Below are 18,896 nucleotides of genomic sequence, written 5' to 3' on the forward strand. Positions count from 1 at the left end.
CACCAAAGCTCAGTGGAGCGTCCCGGTTGGTGGTCATGTCCCTGTGCCAGGTGGTGATGGGCCCTGATCCCACAGGCCAGGCACAGAGGCTCTGCATTTGGGACCCTCCCTGACCTCACCTGATGTATTTCATTTGGAGGGTTCAGATTGGTATCATAATACAACTGTATTTGTAACCACAGCACTTTCATCTGTTGTGTGGGTGGTTCCAGCAGGAGATGTAGCTGGACAGGGTCTCAGAAACCTCTGAATCTGTAACCAGTCAGAAATGTGGATGACTTGGGGACCCCTGAACACACAAGTGGTATTAAAGTGAGGATGGTCTTACTGAGGTCCATCCACATCCGTAACCTGTGGAGTCTGCTCTAGCTCCAGGTACTCAGCAGCAGGACTGTGCTGAAGTCTGCCTAGGACTCTGTCTCCTCCTCTGCTGAACATGTTTGCAGCTCCTACCCAGCATTCTGCCCTTACGGAAATACAGAAGCAGCATTCTGGCAAGCATCCCTGTTCTACACAAACTCGAGTGACATGTGGTAGGCAGCCTCTAAGACGGTCCCCAGTGGTTCTGTCTCATATTCCTTACACTCCCAGGCCATGCCCTCCTGTGGCATGTGCCGGACACAAGAGCATCTATGGATGGAATCCAGCAGGAGAGGTGGCATCCACAGTGTGACCTGGAACCACAGGAGGGTGTGGAGAGGATCCAGGAGGAGTGATGGCATCTGCATCTGGACCCACTGGAGTGTGTGCCCAGGACTCTGCAGGGGTGATAGCATCTGGATTCTGAACTGAACCCACTGGAGTGTGTGCACAGGATCCTGCAGGGGTGATGGCACCCGCAGTCTAATCTGAACCCACTGGAATGTGTGCACAGGATCCTGCAGGGGTGATGGCACCCGGAGTCTGAACTGAACCCACTGGAGTGTGTCGACAGGATCCTGCAGGGGTGATGGCACCCGGAGTCTGAACTGAACCCACTGGAGAGTGTGCACAGGATCCTGCAGGGGTGATGGCACCCGCAGTCTAATCTGAACCCACCGGAGTGTGTCGACAGGATCCTGCAGGGGTGATGGCACCCAGAGTCTGAACTGAACCCACTGGAGAGTGTGGACAGGATCCTGCAGGGGTGATGGCACCCGCAGTCTAATCTGAACCCACTGGAGAGTGTGGACAGGATCCTGCAGGGGTGATGGCACCCGGAGTCTGAACTGAACCTACTCGAATGTGTGCACAGGATCCTGCAGGGGTGATGGCACCCAGAGTCTGAACTGAACCCACTGGAGTGTGTGGACAGGATCCTGCAGGGGTGATGGCACCCGCAGTCTAATCTGAACCCACTGGAGAGTGTGGACAGGATCCTGCAGGGGTGATGGCACCCGGAGTCTGAACTGAACCTACTCGAATGTGTGCACAGGATCCTGCAGGGGTGATGGCACCCAGAGTCTCAACTGAACCCACTGGAGTGTGTGCACAGGATCCTGCAGGGGTGATGGCATGTGGAGTTTCAGCTGGACCTACTCAAGTGTGTGGATAGGATCTTGCAGGAGAGACAACACGTAGAATGTAAACTGGACCCAGTGGAGTGTATGGAGAGAATCCTGCAGGGGAGATGGCGTCTGCAGTGGGAACCAGATTCACTGGAATCTTTGGATAGGACCCAAATTCAACCACTACAGTGTGTAGACAGGATCCTTCAGGAGAGATGGCACCTGCAGTGTGAACCGAACCCACTTGAGTGTATGGATAGCATCTCGCAGGAGTGATGACATCTGCAGTGTGATCTGGACTGCCTTGGGTGTGTGGATAGGATCCTGCAAGAGTGATGGCATGTGGAGTGTAAACTGCATCCACACGACTGTTTGGACAGCATCCTTCAGGAGTGATGACATCTGCTATGTGAAGTGAGGCACTGGAGTGTGTGGGTAGGGTCCTGAAGGAGAGATGGCAACTGGAGTGTGAACTGGACCCACTGTCGTGCCTGGAGAGGATCCTGCAGAAGAGAAGGCATCTGCAGTGTAAACTGGGCCACTGGGGCATATGGCTAGAATCACACTGGAGTAACGGCTTCTGGACTGTCAGCTGGCCCCAGTAAAGTGTGTGTATAGGATCCTGCAAAAGTGATAGCCTCTGGAATGTGAATAGGACCCACCGCAGGGGCGATGGTATCTGCAGTGTGAGCTGCAGCCATGGGGTGTGTGGATAGGACTCTGCAAAGAGACAGCCTCTGTGGTGTGAATGGCACCGGTGGAATGTATAGGGGGGATCCTGCAAAAGTGATGTCCTCTGGAGTGTGAACTGGACCCACTGGAAGGTGTGGACATCATCCTGCAGGAGAGATGGCATCTGGAGTGTGAATGGCACCACTGGAGGGTGTGGATAGGAGCCCGCAAGAGAGAGCACATGTAGAGGGTGAACTGGACCCACAGAAGTGTGCGGACAGGATTCTGCAGAAGATGTGGCATCCGGAGTGTTAAATGCACCACTAGTGTGTGTGGATAGAATCCTGCATTAGTTATGGCATCTACAGTGTGAACTGGAGTGTGTGAATAGGATCATGCAGCAGAGATGGCATCTACAATGTGAACTGAACCCCTGGAGTGTGTACATAAGACCCTACAAGAGAGATGACATCTGGAGACTGAAGTATGGGGATAGAATTCTGTAGGAGAGATGGCATCTGTAGTGTGAACTGGACCCACTTCTGTGTGTGGATAGGATCCTGCAGGAGAGGTGTTGTCTGCAGTGTGAGCTGGGCCTACTGGAGTGTGTGAATAGGATCCTGTAAGAGAAGGCATCTGGAGTGTGAGCTGCATCCACTGTAGAGTGTGGTTAAAATCCTGCAGGAAAGATGGCATCTGGAATGTCAGCAGGACCCACCAGCGTCTGAGGATGCACCCTGCAGGTGTGATGTGGGGCCAGTTCCAAGGCTAGGTTAGATTCTAGCCTGGCTTCTGTGTTGTGCTTTCATTCTCTTCCTCCTCCTTCTAATACCTGCTCTGGGAGGCATCAGGCCATGTCTGGTGTGCAGGCCATGGAGACCCACATGGCAAGGAACCGGAACCCCCTGCCAGCAGCCTCGGGAGTCCAGTCCTTAGATGGTGCCCTGTGGCCAGCAAAGCACCTGTGACCTTCGGGCTATGTCTCGTGGTGGTAGTTTTTGTTTTTTAACATAGCAACAGGAAACTAGCCGATTACCCACCAATCCCATTCCAGGCTGCCTTCAAACGCAGCTCAGGCTAGAACATCAGCACGGGGACACAGCTGAGACTCGGGGTTTGCGATGGCAACACGCCCAGCCTGTGCCTCTGAATCTGGCACTGTCACCCTGCAGCCTGGGTTCAACAATTTGGCCTCACCTTCCTTATCTGTGAAATTCAGAGACTGGGTCCTTGTGAGATGACTGGAGAGAATGTATGAACTATGTGAGAACACCACCTTTAACTGTGCATATTTCACGCAGTGTCTTCCCTCCTTTCCAAAGTCTTCTGCTGTCTCTAGACACACCCGACGTGGGCGGGTTCCCTGGGTCTCCACCTAGGACTGTCCCACGAGGACAGGCACTGAAGGCCGCGAGCATCCCGGGGGCTGTGCTGCGCCAAGGACTCCACACAAGGCGTTTCATGCTCCCAACGGTGCTGAGCCAGGCAGCCGGCAGAGAGCTGACAGGCCCCGGGGAGCCGGAACGCCTGGGTCTAACCTTCCCGCAAAGACTCCCTCGCTATGCGCCTTGGGGCTTGGGCCTCAGTTTCCTCAAAAGGAATAAGGGGCTTTTTTGAACGTTGAATAATTTCCTACATGGTTGCGGGTAGGGAGAGGGAGAGAGAGGAGCGCGCGTGCGCGCCTGCAATCGTGCCTGGATCAGAGCAGGCGCTCTGAAAGTGTTACAAACAGCAAGGCGCCAAGAAAAAACCCCGTACTGCGCGCAGGCAGAAACCACGGGTAAGAAAAGTGGAAAAGCTTCGCGTAGGCCCCAGGGTCCCGAGTCCCGAGCGCAGAATCAGGGGTGCCAATGCTCTCCTCCGCGCTCCCGAGCGCTCGCCTTGGGCATGCGGGCCGCCCCACCTGGATACGGGCGCCCGGGCCGGACACTGGGGCCCCGGGTTCTCGCCCCGCCCCGCCCTCGGGGATTCGGAGGGGCCGGGAGGAGCCTCGCGCATGTGCACAGCTGGCGCCCCCCGCCCCCAGCGCACAGCTGGGACGTGGGCCGCGGCCGGGCGGGCGCAGTCGGGAGCCGGCCGTGGTGGCTCCGTGCGTCCGAGCGTCCGTCCGCGCCGTCGGCCATGGCCAAGCGCTCCAGGGGCCTCGCACGCCGCTGCCTGCTGGCGCTTGTGCTGTGCTGCGCCTGGGGGGCGCTGGCCGTGGTGGCCCAGAAGCCGGGCGCAGGGTGTCCGAGCCGCTGCCTGTGCTTCCGCACCACCGTGCGCTGCATGCATCTGCTGCTGGAGGCCGTGCCCGCCGTGGCGCCGCAGACCTCCATCCTGTGAGTGCGGCTGGGGGCGCGGGGTCCGGGGGTTCGTGGAGATCCGGGAGCGCAGGGGTGAGCGGAGGCGGGGGCGCGGAGGGTGGAGGGGGCCTCGGGCGCGCGGGGTCCTGGGGGCTCGGGACGCAGAAGCGAACCTCCGAAGGGGAACGTGGGGGGACCGGGGCGGGGGGACCCGCTGGGCCTTTGTCCGCCCTGCCCGACACGCCGAGGGGCGGACCAGAGCGCTGTGCGCGCGGCCTCCGGAGCCGCCTTTGTTCGGAACTCGGAATCCCCGCAGGACGGGGAAGTTGTTGGAGCCGCCGGGGGAAGCCCCGCTCGCCTCCCGCCACCCCCCAAGCTCCGCGGGCCGCCTGCTTCCCTCTGGTTCGCGGCTCCTCCTCCGCTCACCTTTGCCCCGCTCAGGACCCCTCGGTCCCCCTCCGCTCCCCGAGCGCGGCGCAGCCCCCTCCGTCCTCCCACCCCCCTCCCCCGGTTCCTCGTTCTGTTCTCTCCCCTCCTCCGCTCTCTTCCTCCTCCCCCGCCTTCCTCCTTCTCTTCCTCCTCCTCCTCCCCCCTTCCTCCTCCTCCCCCGGCCTCCGCCCTCTCCCCCTCCCCCGCCCCTTGGAGCGCGGTGCCCACCCCATCCCCCCGCGCCGGGGACGCCTCCCCAGAGGAGCCTCAGTTCCCGCGGCCGCGGCGCCCCGGCTCCCAGTGCCCCCGCATCCGCCCGCAGCGTCCTCTCCTGGGGTGTCCCGGGGGCCCTGCGCTTCTCAGGGGCTTTTCCTGCGCCCAGAGCGAGCCGGGCGGCCGGGGTTCCCGAGAGGGGCCGCGCGGGTCTAGACGGAGCCGGGGCTCAGAGCGGGTTTCTGCCCCGGGCGCTTCTTTCGTTTCTAATCCACGCGACCGTGTTCGCGGTTGCGCCAAACGTTTAAGCGGATGCGTTTCGTGGGGGTTGGCCCCCCGTGTCCCCCCGCGGGCCTCCCCGTGCCACGGTCTCCACAGCAGGAATCCCCGTTCCCCCCGCGGGCCTCCCCGTGCCACGGTCTCCACAGCAGGAATCCCCGTTCCTCCCGCGGGCCTCCCCGTGCCACGGTCTCCACAGCAGGAATCCCCGTTCCTCCGCGCCGGGCTCCAGGTACCCAGGTGCCGCCAGAGTTCGCTGCAGGCCTCCTGTGTTCGGAAGCGACTCGGATTCGGCGTTTTCGGAACCTTCTGTGAAGGCGGCTGCGTTTCAGGCGCCGACTGTGATTTAGTCCTATAGCGACTCTTCTGCATGCCAAAAATAGTTTTCACTTTTCTTAGCTGAGCCAGAGGACTTTCTGGCACCACCATAGTCTGCAAAAGTGGTAAAATAATTGAGTGAACAGTTCAGGAAGTGGCGGCCAGTGCGCTCACCTCCGAAACGAAGCGCTGGGACAGACCACCGCCCCCCGGGGGTCGCCGGCTTTGCTGGCCGCTTCCTGCAGGCCCTGGGGCGGGGCGGGGGCGCGAGTTCCTCTCCCCCTGGGAAATTGTTCCTCCGGAGAGAGACCAAGGCTTTCTTTCCAGAGCCCGTGAATGGTCAGCCCAGGCCGGACGTCTCGGGGACATCTCACTCAAAAGCGGTGGACTTTTAGAATGGAACCGGGTGAGGTTTCCCTGGGTCTGGATAATGTAATTTTTGCTGAGCCAGTGGAAGAATGGGACCCCGAAGTCATTTTTCACATCTGGTCAGTTTCATAAAGCTTGCGGTATGCTTTGTCCCGGAATATTAATTGCTTGTTGAAAATAACATGTTAAAGTAAGTGTCGTAGAACACACATGGGGCCCTGTGCTGCGCTTTGCATGGTGTGCTCCTCCACAAACACCTCACCGAATTTGAAAAAGGAGCTGAGAGTAGACGGTGACATCATCCTCAGCTCTCACAACACTTCCTCAAAGGATACATTTGCGTCCATTTGTGTCTTATACGTTCAGGAGTTTTTGCGGTCTTCAGTGATACTTTGAAAGGTCGCTGTTGAGTCACATTGCTGCTGTGAGGCAGGTAGACTGGTAGCTGTTAAGTTGATCAAATCCCTTATAGAACTAAACACTTTACTGGAGAAATGAACATACCCATTTTATGGCGGTGGAAACAGAAGTTCTGGGAGAGAAGGGCAGCTCCTGATGCTATTCCTGTGGCCAAGAGGAGGAGGGTAGCGCTGGTGGCCAGAATGGATTCCTGGCTGGATGCATTCCAGCCGGGTGATTTTTAGCAGGACCTGTGTTCCCTGGGAGAACGTGAGGGTGTAGCCGTGCGGACCTAGGCACAGTGGACACCTCATGAGCAAGCGCCAGGGAGTGCAGCCTGGGGAGGCAGGGACGGAGGGAAGAGGGACACCCGTTCTGCGGGGACATCATGTTGAGGGGTCTCTGGGGGCATGGTCTGTAGGCTGTTGCTGGAGATGACACAGTTATACATGATACATGCTACACGTGAAGCACCATTTCATGTCCACTTTCAGCATTCTCCCAGGACTGTGCTCTCATGTATATGTGATTATTTTCTATTAAAATTTTTTGGTATGAAAATTAAAAAAAAAACCTGCCCCAAAGTTAGTTGGGCCATCCAACCATCACAGTGTCCCTTTGCTTTTAAGAGACTCATCTCCACCCCATCTCCACAAAAGATTAAATCAGAGCCATTGGAAACATCTTACTGCTCCTTCCCCTCAAATGCTCCACAGGTGTGTTTAAGTGGGTCTGATACTGGATTGTTTGAATTGTGGCTTGGGGGCTTTGGAAATAAGCCCACCCATGACTCAGTTTGGATTGACCTTTGAGTGCCCTCAGCTCAGTTTGGGATGACCTTTGAGTGCCCTCAGGGTCTCCTGGAGAGCGCCTCCCCTCCGGAGGCCTGACTTAGTTCAGCTGTGTAGAAATGCTTGGTTTTTGAATACAGTTTCATTCTGTATCCAACACAATAGAAGTTTATCACAATGGTAGTTCAAAGCTAGTATTAAAGTTTGCCGTTGGACGCCCCTTCCTTTCCTCCTCTCAACCCCAGCTTCTTTGGGGAGGTCACATTTGAAACGTTATTCATTGCAGTTGCGCCGCTCGGGTGCTGGCTGGACACACTGGAGCTAGGCCCTCCACGCCCTCCTCCTGTCCTGCCTTCCTCTCTTCCCTGGAGCCACCACGGTTGAGGCTGTGGTCTTGGACTCATCAAAACCAACATCCTCACCACAGTCCAGGCCACTGCAAGCCATGGATTGTCCCAAACTGTAGTTCTGTGACAGAAACGCTGACATTGGAGGGGTCTGGGTATGTGGAGCTTAGGGTGGGCTCAAGGAGGTCACATTGCAGAGAAACTACAGGCAGATGCCATGGCAGGCGGGGCGGGGCCTCTTCCTCCTGCAGGATCTCCAGACAGCTGCTGCTCATTCTCAGTTTTTCTCACCATCTACTGGGTGTTCAGGCCCTCGCTGTGTGCTGTGTGTTGGGCCACCCACAGAAAAGAAGACTGGAACCCGCCTTCATGGAATCCCCGTCCAGCAGGGGCTCCCAGAGAGTGAGGGGGCTTACTGGGAGTGGTAGGATGACCCCAGGTGTGTGCAGGCCTGGTGGGACGGGGGATGGGGGCACAGAGCGCTTGGGACCTGCACTCTTGGTGGTCTGGCCTGTGTCCACATGGGCAGAAGGTTCCAGTGTTGCTGCTCTGTGGGTCTCCACCGTCCTGCAGGTCCCGCAGACCCTCTGGGGCTCAGAGTTGATAGGTAGGAGTGGGTCTTTGGGCCTTTTAACTGACTTCCTGTGTCCAGGAGACTGCGTCCCCTGAGTCACATCGGCCCCTGAGTCACATCAGCCCTGAGGTTGATCCTTGGAGTTTCCCTGACCTCCCTTGGAGAATTGGCCGCCTTTCGGAGAGGACCTCTCCTCCTCACATGTAGATAGACGTCACAGGGTGTTGCCTGGCACGCAGGGAGCCAGCTGGCTGGTGCTGGAGAGGGGCCCGCCTGCCAGGGACTCCCTGGCTCTCCACCCTCAGCACTTTCCATACCCTCCTCCTCCTCTGCATCCTCCTGCTCCTGGGAAGTTCCCTCACATCTGACTGCAGCTTCTGGGAGCTCCCGCAGCCCCCGGACGCCAGGCCCCTCCTCCTTTGGGCAGGAGACTGCAGTGGTCCTGGGGTGTGAGCGGGAGCCTGGGGCTTCTCCGCCCTAGGCGGATGAGTCTGGGTTGCATCTGCTGGGAGGGTCCTGCAGGCGCTAGTGTCAGTGTTTGCCTTCCATAGAACAAATGGTGACTTCCTGTTTATTGGCAGGACAGAGTCAAAGACTGTATTATTGTCACGCAAATACGTTTGAAAAGTACCATACAGATACTTAAAACGTATTTAGAAAATACGTTGATAATCTATCTTTGCAAGGTGGTAGGCGGACCACACATTTTCTCAGCATGGGAGCCTGGGAGACGGGTTGATCTTCAGAGCTCTCTGTGTTCTGTGGCCAGAAGAGGAAAATTATCAGTGTTCAAAATAAGCTTAGAGAGGGCCCATCCCCAAGAGAGTGTGTGTTGGGACCTTTCCTGGGATGTCCAGTTTGCCCTTCAGGGGAGTATGTGAGACCCCCAGGCTTTCACCAGGACTTTAACTTTTGAAAACCAGTATGTGAATATGTGAGTGCTGCATGTCTGCAAAGTGCTCTCTCCTTAGGAAGTCAGAGTAATTGAGCTCTTCTATTGTTAGAACTTGCCTCCCTGCTGTGTTTTTTCATCTGTCAAGGAAATAGTTGTAAAAAGAAAGCACATCCTTCTATATGACTGTGAATCCATGGGCAGCTCCAGCTTCAAGCGCGGCTTGATCCAGGGTCCACAGGCTGTGATATTCTATAGTTTTCTCCCCTGGATGGGTGACTTGGCTTGCTTCTCTGTTGTGACTCAGTTTCCCTAGTTGCTGATGTTTGGCAGCTGTATAGTTCCCTTCCGACAGAGCTAAGTCCAGTGGAAAGAGAATGCATGACTCATTCTTAGTGCACAAGCAGAAGTTTGGGGAATTGTCTTAATGGACCAGATGGTCTGTGTGGCACACCAGTTTTCAAGATGTCCGTGAGTGGGCAGGAGGCCTTGCCACTGGGTCTGGAGTGCATGACTCCCTTCTGGGGCCATGGATGGCATCTGATCTTCCCTGAACACGCTGGCCAGAAGCTGATGAGGGCCCCTTGCCTGGGGTAAAACCTGGGCCTTTTTAAGCAAAGTGAGTGTTGCATCGTCCAGGCAGGAGCCTCCATGGCACAGATCCAGGGTTCAAAATTAAATATGTAAACACAAACAAAGACAAAATTCCAGTCTGCAGGGCAGATCTCCTCATGAATCTCAAAGCTAGGTAAGAGTCGGAAGATCAGGCTGGGTGTGGTGGCTCATGGCTGTAATCCCAGCACTTTGGGAGGCCAAGGCAGGCAGATTGCCTGAGCTCAGGAGTTCGAGACCAGCCTGGACTACATGGCGAAACGACTTCTCTACTAGAAATAGAAACAATTAGCTGGGCCTGGTGGTGCGCACCTGTGGTCCCAGCTACTCGGGAGGCTGAGGCATGAGAATTGCTTGAGCCTGGGAGGCGGAGGTTGTAGTGAGCTGGGATCACACCACTGCACTGCAGCCTGGGTGACAGAGCGAGACCTAGTCTCAAAAAAAAAAAAAAAAGTTTGAAGATAACTTGCGTTATACCAATTCCCATTGGCGTATGATGAGATAAATACCTTTTTGATTGGAGAATCCAAGTGTTTTTCCTTTGCACATGACAGTAAGAAGAAGCTAAAATAGATGCAAATGTATCAAGTCCTGCCGGGCCCACAGCAGTGCTCTGGGAGGGGAGCTCAGGCCCGGGAATCGGGTGATCTCTCAGGAATACAGAGATCTTCCCGGCTCCTGCTCAGGGTCTGGAGCTGAGAAGCTACTGCCGGCCTCTGGTCTTTTAGTGACCAACATGTGAGAGCTCTCATGCTTCCCAGCGCCCAGGTTTACTAATTATTTTAAGTGATAGTTCCATATGTTTTTGGGGTTCAGAAGAAAATGTGATTTATTTACAAGTACCTTTTTTCAGGGAATTCAATTTAAGAGAAGACAAACTTTACCATGTTTGATGCTTAAATAGCCGATCAGGATATTTTGTATGTTAGTGGTATCTCTCTCTCTTTTTTTTTTTTTTTTGGAGATGGAGTCTCAGTCTTTTGCCCAGGCTGGAGTGCAGTGGTGCGATCTCCGCTCACTGCAAGCTACGCCTCCTGGGTTCACGCCATTCTCCTACCTCAGCCTCCCGAGCAGCTGGGACTACAGGTGCCCGCCACCACGCCTGGCTAATTTTTTGTATTTTAAGTAGAGATGGGATTTCACTGTATTAGCCAGGATGGTCTCCATCGTGATCCACCTGCCTCGGCCTCCAAAGTGCTGGGATTACAGGCGCGAGCCACTGCACCCGGCCTGTTAAGTGGTATCTCTCTATGTGGGCCAGTAGCTCCCCAGGATCGAGGCTGGATGGTTGAATTGTTAAACTGTGCGTGCTGCTGGGCCACATGCATATGACTTAGCACACGTATGTTAGTGGGTGGCTGCATGCTTTTTTTGATGCTAAAGTAATACAACTGATTGATAGATATTTTTCTAAATTGATAACACTAGTAATTTTTGTTTTCTTTGTTTTAAAGTTTATTTTGAAAAACAGGCATTAAGGTGGGTGTGGAGGCTCACACCTGTAATCCCAGCACTTTGGGAGGCTGAGGTGGGCGGATCACTTGAGGTCAGGAGTTTGAGACCAGCCTGCCCAACATGGCAAAACCCCATCTCTACTAAAAATACAAAAATTAGCCAGGTGTGGTGGCTCACGCCTATAGTTCCAGCTATCAGGAGGCTGAAGTAGGAGAATCGCTTGAACCTGGAAGGCAGAGGTTGCAGTGAGTTGAGATCGTGCCACTGCACTCCAGCTTGGGGGACAGAGCAAGACTCCGTCTCAAAAAAAAAAAAAAAAAAAAAAAAAAAGAAAATAGGCATTATATTTTTCCCCATCTAATTTCTCGTCAGATCCAAAAGGCCACAGCAAAATAGTAAAGCCTAAAATACATCTGAGTGGAAGATTACTCATGCAAGGTAAACTGAAGCTGGCAAAAACAAACAAAACCATGAATAGACTGTCCGCTGTTTCGTGGGTTGGATCTCCCTGGCGTAGGTACGAGATCAGTCATCACTGCTGTTTTGTTCATTGGTTTCTTTATTCTGGAGGATGTTGCTTTCCCTCCTGTTTCAAGTGAAGAGGATGGGAGCCACAGACCCCCAAGGAGCCTAACCCAGAGTCCTGAGGTGGCAAATAGCAGCCGTCCTCTGGGCGTCCGAGGGCCCTGCGCGTTCGGCGTCTTGTTTATTCCATATCTGGCTGCCTCCTGCGTCATCTGCCCATGGAAAGCAGGGTTCATGCCCTGCTCTTGTCCAGATGCCGAGCACATCTGAGCAGCCCCGAGCACCAGCGCAGGGTGTTTACGGGAAAGCAGGCTGCGGTCAGCCCCACACCCTCCATCCTACCGGGATGCTGTGTGTTGAGCCCTGCCGAGCTTTGGAGGTTTAGGAGGAGCCTTCGGGAGCATCTGCCTTTTGTTCTACGGTTAAATCAGAAGGAGAAGCTTGACCAGTGACTGTTACCCTATTTGACCTTTGTCCACATGAGAATTTTTACTTAAGAAAACAAAAGCCTTATCAGACATAATGGACATTTTAGAAGGGCACATACTTAAAGTATGCTTGCCAAGTTGTGACATCCACCTCCAGGGTTCAAGTAATCCTCCTGCCTTAGCCTCCTACTTTTAGCTAGTCCTAAGTAGCTGGACTATAGGCATGTGCCCCCATGCCTGGATTTTTTTTTAAATTTATTTTTAAGTTTTTATTTTGTAGAGATGGGGTCTTGCTATTTGCCCAGGCTGATCTACAACTCCTGGCTTCGAGCAGTCCTCCCACCTTGGCCTCTTAAAGCCCTGGGATTACATGTGTGAGCCATTGTGGCTGCCTTGTAATCAGTGATCTTTGATGTTACTATTGTAATTGTTTTGGGGTGTTATAAACCACATCCATGTAAAACTGCAAACCTAACCTAAATGTTGTGTGTGTTCTGACTGTTCCACTGGCTGGCCGTTCCTCCATCTCTTTTCCCTTTCCAGGCTTTATTCCCTGAGACACAGCAGTATTGAAATCAGGCCAATTGATAACCCTGCAGTGGCCTTTCCATGTGCTAGTGAAAGGAGAGTTGCATGTCCCTTACTTTAAATCAAAAGCTGGAAATGATTAAGCTCAGTGAGAAGGCATGTCAAAAGCTGAGATAAGTCAAAAGCTAGGTCTCTTGCATCAGTTAGTTTATGGAAGAGGTTTTAATGGTTTGGGAAGAACAGCAAACCAGCCACAACATTCTGCTCAGCCAAAGTTCGATCCAGAGCAAGGCCCCAACTCTCTTCGTTTCTGTAAAGGCAGAGAGATGAGGAAGCTGCAGAAGGAAGGTTTGGAGCTAGCAGAGATTGGTTCATGAGGTTTAAGGAAAGAAGTCAACTGCATAACATAAAAGTGCAAGGTGAAGCAGCAGATGCTGATGGAGAAGCTGCAGCAAGTTCTCCAGAAGTTCCAGCTAGTATCAGTGATCAGGTGGCTACACGCAACAACAGATTTTTAATGTGGACAGAGCAGCCTTCTATTGGAAGAAGATGCCATCTAGGACTTTCATAGCTAGAGAGGAGAAGTCATTGCCTGGCTTCAAAGCTTCAAAGGACAGGTGACACTCTTGGTAGGAGCTAATGCAGCTGGTGACTTTAAACTGAAGCCAGCGCTCATTTCCCGTTCCCCAACCCTAGGGTCTTAAGGACCGTGCTAAAACTACTGTGTTTCTGCCCTACCAATGGAGAGACAAGGCCCGGATGACAGCATATTTGTTTGCCGCATGGATCTCTGAATATTTTAAGCTCACTGGTGAGACCTACTGCTCAGAAAAAAAGATTCTTTTCAAAATACTGCTGCTCATTTGCAATGCGTCTGGTCACCCAAGAGCTCTGATGGAGAATGCAAAGGGATTAATGTTGTTTTCATGGCTGCTAACACAAAACATCTATTTTGCAGCCCATGAATTAAGGACTAATTTTGACTTTCAAGTCTTATTATTTCATGCATTTATTCCATAAAACTATCACTGCTGTAGATAGCGATTTCTCTGATTAAACTGGGCAAAGTCAATTGAAAACCTTCTGGAAAGGCGTCATCATTCTAGATGCCATTAAGAATATTTTTGATTCATGGGGGATCAAAACATCAACATGTACAGGAGTTTGGAAGAAGTGGATTCCAACCCTCATGGACGACTTTGAGGGGTTCAGAGACTTCCGTGGAGAAAGTCACTGCGGATGTGGTGGAAATAGCAAGAGAGCTAGAATTAGAAACGGAGTCTGAAGATATGAGAGAATTGCTGCAACTTCATGATGAAACCAGAACAGATGGGAAGTTGTGTCTACGGATGAGCATACGAAGTGGCTTCTTGAGATGAATTCTACTTCTGGTGAAAATGCTGTGAACATTGTTGAAATGACAACACAAGATCTAGAATATTCCCTAAACCTAGTGGATAAAGCAGCCGCAGGGTTTGAGAGGATTGACTTCAATTTTTACAGGATAGGCAAATATGAGCCTTTGTTTATTTATTTAGAGGCGGAGTCTCACTCTGTTGCCAGGCTGGAGTGCAATGGCACAATCTTGCCTCACTGCAACCTCCGCCTCCCGGGTTCAAGCGATTTTTCTGCCTCGGCCTCCTGAGTAGCTGAGATTACAGCCAAGCGCCACCATGCCCAGCTAATTTTTGTATTTTTAATGGAGATGGGGTTTCACTGTGTTGGCCAGAATGGTCTTGAACTCTTGACTTCATGATCCACCGGCCTCAGCCCCCCAAAGTGCTGGGATTACAGGGGTGAGCCACCATACCTGGACGATTGACTTCAATTTTGAAAGAAGTTCTACTGTGGATAAAAAGCTATGAAACAGCATCACATACTACAGAGAAACCTTTTGGGAAAGGAAGAGCTAATAGATGCGGCAAATGTCATTGTCTTATTTTCAGAGATTGCCACAGCTACCCCAGCCTTCAGCAGCCACCACCCTGATCCTTCAGCAACCAGCAACATCAAAGCAAGGTTTTCTACCAGCAAAAAGAAGAAAATTCTCTGAAGGCTCAGGTGTTTTATAAAATATTTTTAGCAATAAAATATTTTTTAAATAAAGTATGGTCGGGTGTGGTGGCTCACGCCTGTAATCCCAGTACTTTGGGAGGCCGAGGCGGGCGGATCACAAGGTCAGGAGATCGAGACCATCCTGGCTAACATGGTGAAACCCCATCTCCACTAAAAATACAAAAAATTTTCCAGGTGTAGTGGTGGGCATCTGTAGTCCCAGCTACTCCAGAGGCCGAAGCAGGAGAATGGCGTGAACCTGGGAGGCAGAGCTTGCAGTGAGCCGAGATTGCACCACTGTACTCCAGCCTGGGCAACAGAGTGAGACTCCGTCTCAAAAAAATAAATTAAAAAAAAATAATTATGTACTTTTTTTAGATGTAATGCTGTTGCATAATTAATCAGCTATATTGTAGTGAAAATGTAACTTTTATGTACTGGGAGACCAAAACATTCATGTGAATAACCTTTTTGCAATTTTTAGCTTATTTCTGTGATCTGGGCCCAATTTTTGTGATATTGTTGTCCTACATCTTATTTGTACATATGTTATAAACTCAATACTGTACTTTTATGATTTCGTTTAAGCTGTCAGTTATCTTTTTAGAGATTTAAATAAACAAACATGTTTTTAATTCTTTCCAGTGCTGCTTATTCCTATGCGTAGGTTCATAATTCAGTCCTTTTACTTCAAGAACTCTAAAAAAAGTCTTGTAGTGCAGCTCTGTTGGTAATCGGTTCTTTTAGCTTTTGGATGTTTAAAAAGTGCTTTACTTTGCCTTCATTTTTGAGTGATATTTTGCTAAGTAATATTCTGAGTTGGTGGTTTTCTCTGACACGTATTTTTTTTTTTTTTCTTTTTTTGACATGGAGTCTCACTCTGTTGCCCAGGCTAGAGTGCAGCCACACCATCTCAGCTCACTGCAGCCTCCACCTCCCGGGTTCAAGCGATTCTCCTGCCTCAGCCTCCTGAGTAGCTGAGATTACAGGCGCTCACAACCACACCTGGCTAATTTTTGTATTTTTAGTAGAAATGGGATTTCACCATGTTGGCCATGCTAGTCTTGAACTCCTGGCTACAGGTGATCCACCTGCCTCGGCCTCCCAAAGTGCTGGGATTATAGGCGTGAACCACTGCACCCGGCCGACACTGCTTTAAAAACGTCCTTTTACATAGTTTCCCATGAGAAATCTGCTGACACCCATATCGTGTCAGTAGAACATCTGTGTGTTTCTGGCTGCTTTTAAGATTTTCTCCTTATCCCTGGTGTTGAGCAATTGGATTATGATATGCCTTGGTGTGGTTTTATCTGTGTTTCTTATGCTTGGGTTTTTTAATTTTGATTTTAATTTTTTATTTAATTTTATTTAAAAAATTTTGGACCCGTGGATTTACAGATTTCTTCAAATTTGGAAAATTTGGGGGTGTTTCATCTTCAGATGTGTTTTCTGTTCCCACCTTTGTCTCCTCTTCTTTGAAGATTCCAGTTACACATGTATGAGGCCATGGCTCACTCATCTATCACTTAATTTTTTGTAACTGTGTCTTTTTCTCCATGTGTTTCATTTTGGGTAGTTTCTGTTTTTTTGTCTTGAAAGTAACAAGTCTTTCTCAATATCTAATTTGCTGTTAATTCTATGTATTTTTCAAATCAGACATTGTGATTTTCACCTCTAGAAAATGGGCATTAAAAACAAATCTTCCATGACTACTTGATGTCATGACTCCTAGCCTTAGAGTCTGGCTAAGTTTTTTTTTTTTTTTTTTTTTAAAGTAGAGACGGGGTTTCACCGTGTTAGCCAGGATGGTCTGGATCTCCTGACCACGTGATCCACCCACCTTGGCCTCCCAAAGTGCTGGGATTACAGGTGTGAGCCACCGCGCCTGGCCATATAATTTTAATACTCTACTAACTCTAACATCTGTGGCTGCTCTGGGTTGGTTTTAATTGAATAATTTAATATTCTCAATAGGGGTTGTAATATCCTTCCTTTCATGCCGTATCATTTTTTTTTAGCAGATTCCAGACAATGGAATTTCACTTTGGTGAGCACTGGACATTTTTGTGCTCTTACAATTATCCTTGAGCTTTGTACTTGGTGCAGTTATATGGAAACAGTTTGGTTCTTTAAGGTCTTGCTTTTAAGATTTGTTGGTCAGGATTGGAGCAGTGCCTTACCTAAGGCTCATCATTTTCAACAGCTGAGGCAAGACCCTTCCCTGTCCCATACCGACTGCCTGTGAATCGTGAGGCTTCCAGTCTGGCTGATGAGATGGCACTGCTCACTTCTGGTCCAGTGTGTGTGGGGCCCTGTGATCCCTAATCCATTTGGGTGGCTCTTTTCTGGCCGTGGGCAGTTTGTGTGGGTCAGGGCTCAGCTCAGTGCTGGACGCTCTGCAGGCCCCTGGGCCTTTTCTCTCCCTATCCCGGGAGGGCTCGGGCGTCCCGTCTCTGTCCTGTCAGTTCTGCCCCCTGGCCTGCCCGGGCTCTCAGCATCGTGTTCTCTCTTAGGCAATGAGCCGGTGCCGTTTTCTGCTCGCTGCATCTGTTTTCCGTCTCGCGCGGATCAGTGCTCTGTTGGCTGATGCCCAGTCACTTGAAAACAGTTGCTTCATGTATTTTGTCAGTCTTTTGGTGTTTGGTGTTTTCAGTCAGAAGAGAAAGTCTTGCCCCTGTAATCCCGTCTTGTTCTAAAGCAGACATCTCCATTCACGTTTTAAAAACAAATGTTCTCTGAATTTTTAACCTTCTCTGAATTTTTCTGCAAGCAGGTGTGGTAAAATAAATAACATCATTAAATAATGACCACATTCACATTCCCAAGCTCAAATTTAAGGAAAGATGAAAATGACTTAATCCTGGTGTTCTCTGTCTGTCTTTGGAATGCCATTGCTTCAGTCAGGGCCATTGAACTTTAGTTGGTGTCCTGAACAATGGCAGAACCTCATTGCATTAAAATAATGTGAGTTCTCACCCCCCTCACACAAATCCCCGGGCAGATGTTCTTGGCTGGGCAGCTCTTCATTGGAGGTTCAGCTCTGAGCGGTCGGGGGTTGGCCGTGGGATAGCTGTGTGTTTTGTGCCTGAGCTCTGTGGGATGTGGCAGGCCAATTTCGTCTGTGGCTGCCCGCTTCTGGCAGAGGCAGAGGTGAGTGGTTGTCACAAGCCAAGCTGTTTAGTCTGGCTTGGTAAGGACATGTTTGCTCTAAATTTGACCCAAGGATCCCAGCTCTGCCCCGCCTGCAGCTCCACCATCATCCGTTCCTGGCCTCGAAGCTGTCACGGAAGGGGAGAGAGGAGGTTATGTGAAGGCTCACTGCTCCCACCTGCTCGGAGCTGACCCGCGTTCCTGCTCCCAGCGCACTAGAGAGACGGCACACGTCTCAACCCGGGTGCAAGGGTGCTGGGATGCGGAGGTCAGCTGCGTGTCCAGGAAGCGGAAGTGGGCTGTGAGCTTATCAGTTTTTGCCATAGCTGTCCCAGAGTTTAATAGCATGCAATTATTGCTTACTTTCTTAAAACTTCCTCCTGCTAGTGTGTGTGTGTGTGTGTGTGTGTGCACGCGCGCGCTCTCCTCAACAGTGTCCTGTTGACAGGGATGGAGCAGCTCTGCCTGCTTGTCACTTTTTGGAGAAGTCTGTGATGTTGATATTCCCTTTGCTTGCTTCTGTGTTCTGGGACTTACAGTGATTTTACCACCTCCCAACCCAGCTTCTAATGTGGGCTGTAGCAACTACTACCACAGATAGTTTTAAAACTCTCTCCCTCCTCTTCTAACAGGAAGAATTTTGTTATCATTTGGGGATTAAAGGCAGTTTATTTATGCATGATGGCCCAGCGTGATTATTGTGCTAAGGGTAGAATGGTTTCGGCGACTGGAACCATAGGTCACAGCCGGATTGCTTGTAATCCAGTTGCTTAACTGAAGACTTTTCTCTAAGGGATGGGACAGATTTGGGTTTGACCTTATGTGTACCCTGGATAATTAGAGAAGTAATGGGTCACCAGTGAAGGCTTAGAAGGAAGCCAGCAGGAATCCCGAATTCTCAGCCTGGATCATTGGCTTCTGGGGACCAGGAGTTGGATGTTTGAGTGGTTTTACTCAGATGTAAACATGCCTCCTCCCCTGCCTGTGACTGGGCCGTCTGTCATACCCTGAGCCTGCCCACGGTGCTGCCCTCTAGCCAAGGGGCCCAGCTCTTCCTGTTTACTTAGCGCAATTCTAAAGTTGTGTAT

The 18,896-nt window shown here is 51.3% G+C and overlaps 1 protein-coding gene across 4 annotated transcripts in view; it reads left to right on the top strand.

Moving 5' to 3' along the window:
• Window positions 1-3,830: 3,830 nt before the first annotated feature.
• PXDN (peroxidasin) overlaps window positions 3,831-18,896 on the top strand; it is a 112,987-nt gene continuing 97,921 nt past the window's right edge. For 2 of the 4 annotated variants that reach the window (XM_050753168.1, XM_050753169.1), the window contains exon 1: window positions 4,206-4,480. In XM_050753168.1, the coding sequence (XP_050609125.1) occupies window positions 4,281-4,480 (200 nt within the window). In that variant the 5' untranslated portion in view covers window positions 4,206-4,280. Of the gene's footprint in view, window positions 3,940-4,205; window positions 4,481-4,518; window positions 4,538-18,896 lie in introns of those variants that run through there. The other 2 variants (XM_050753170.1, XM_050753172.1) reach the window with 2 other exon arrangements.

Source organism: Macaca thibetana, chromosome 13 (assembly GCF_024542745.1).
Source record: "Macaca thibetana thibetana isolate TM-01 chromosome 13, ASM2454274v1, whole genome shotgun sequence".
NCBI lineage: Eukaryota > Metazoa > Chordata > Mammalia > Primates > Cercopithecidae > Macaca > Macaca thibetana.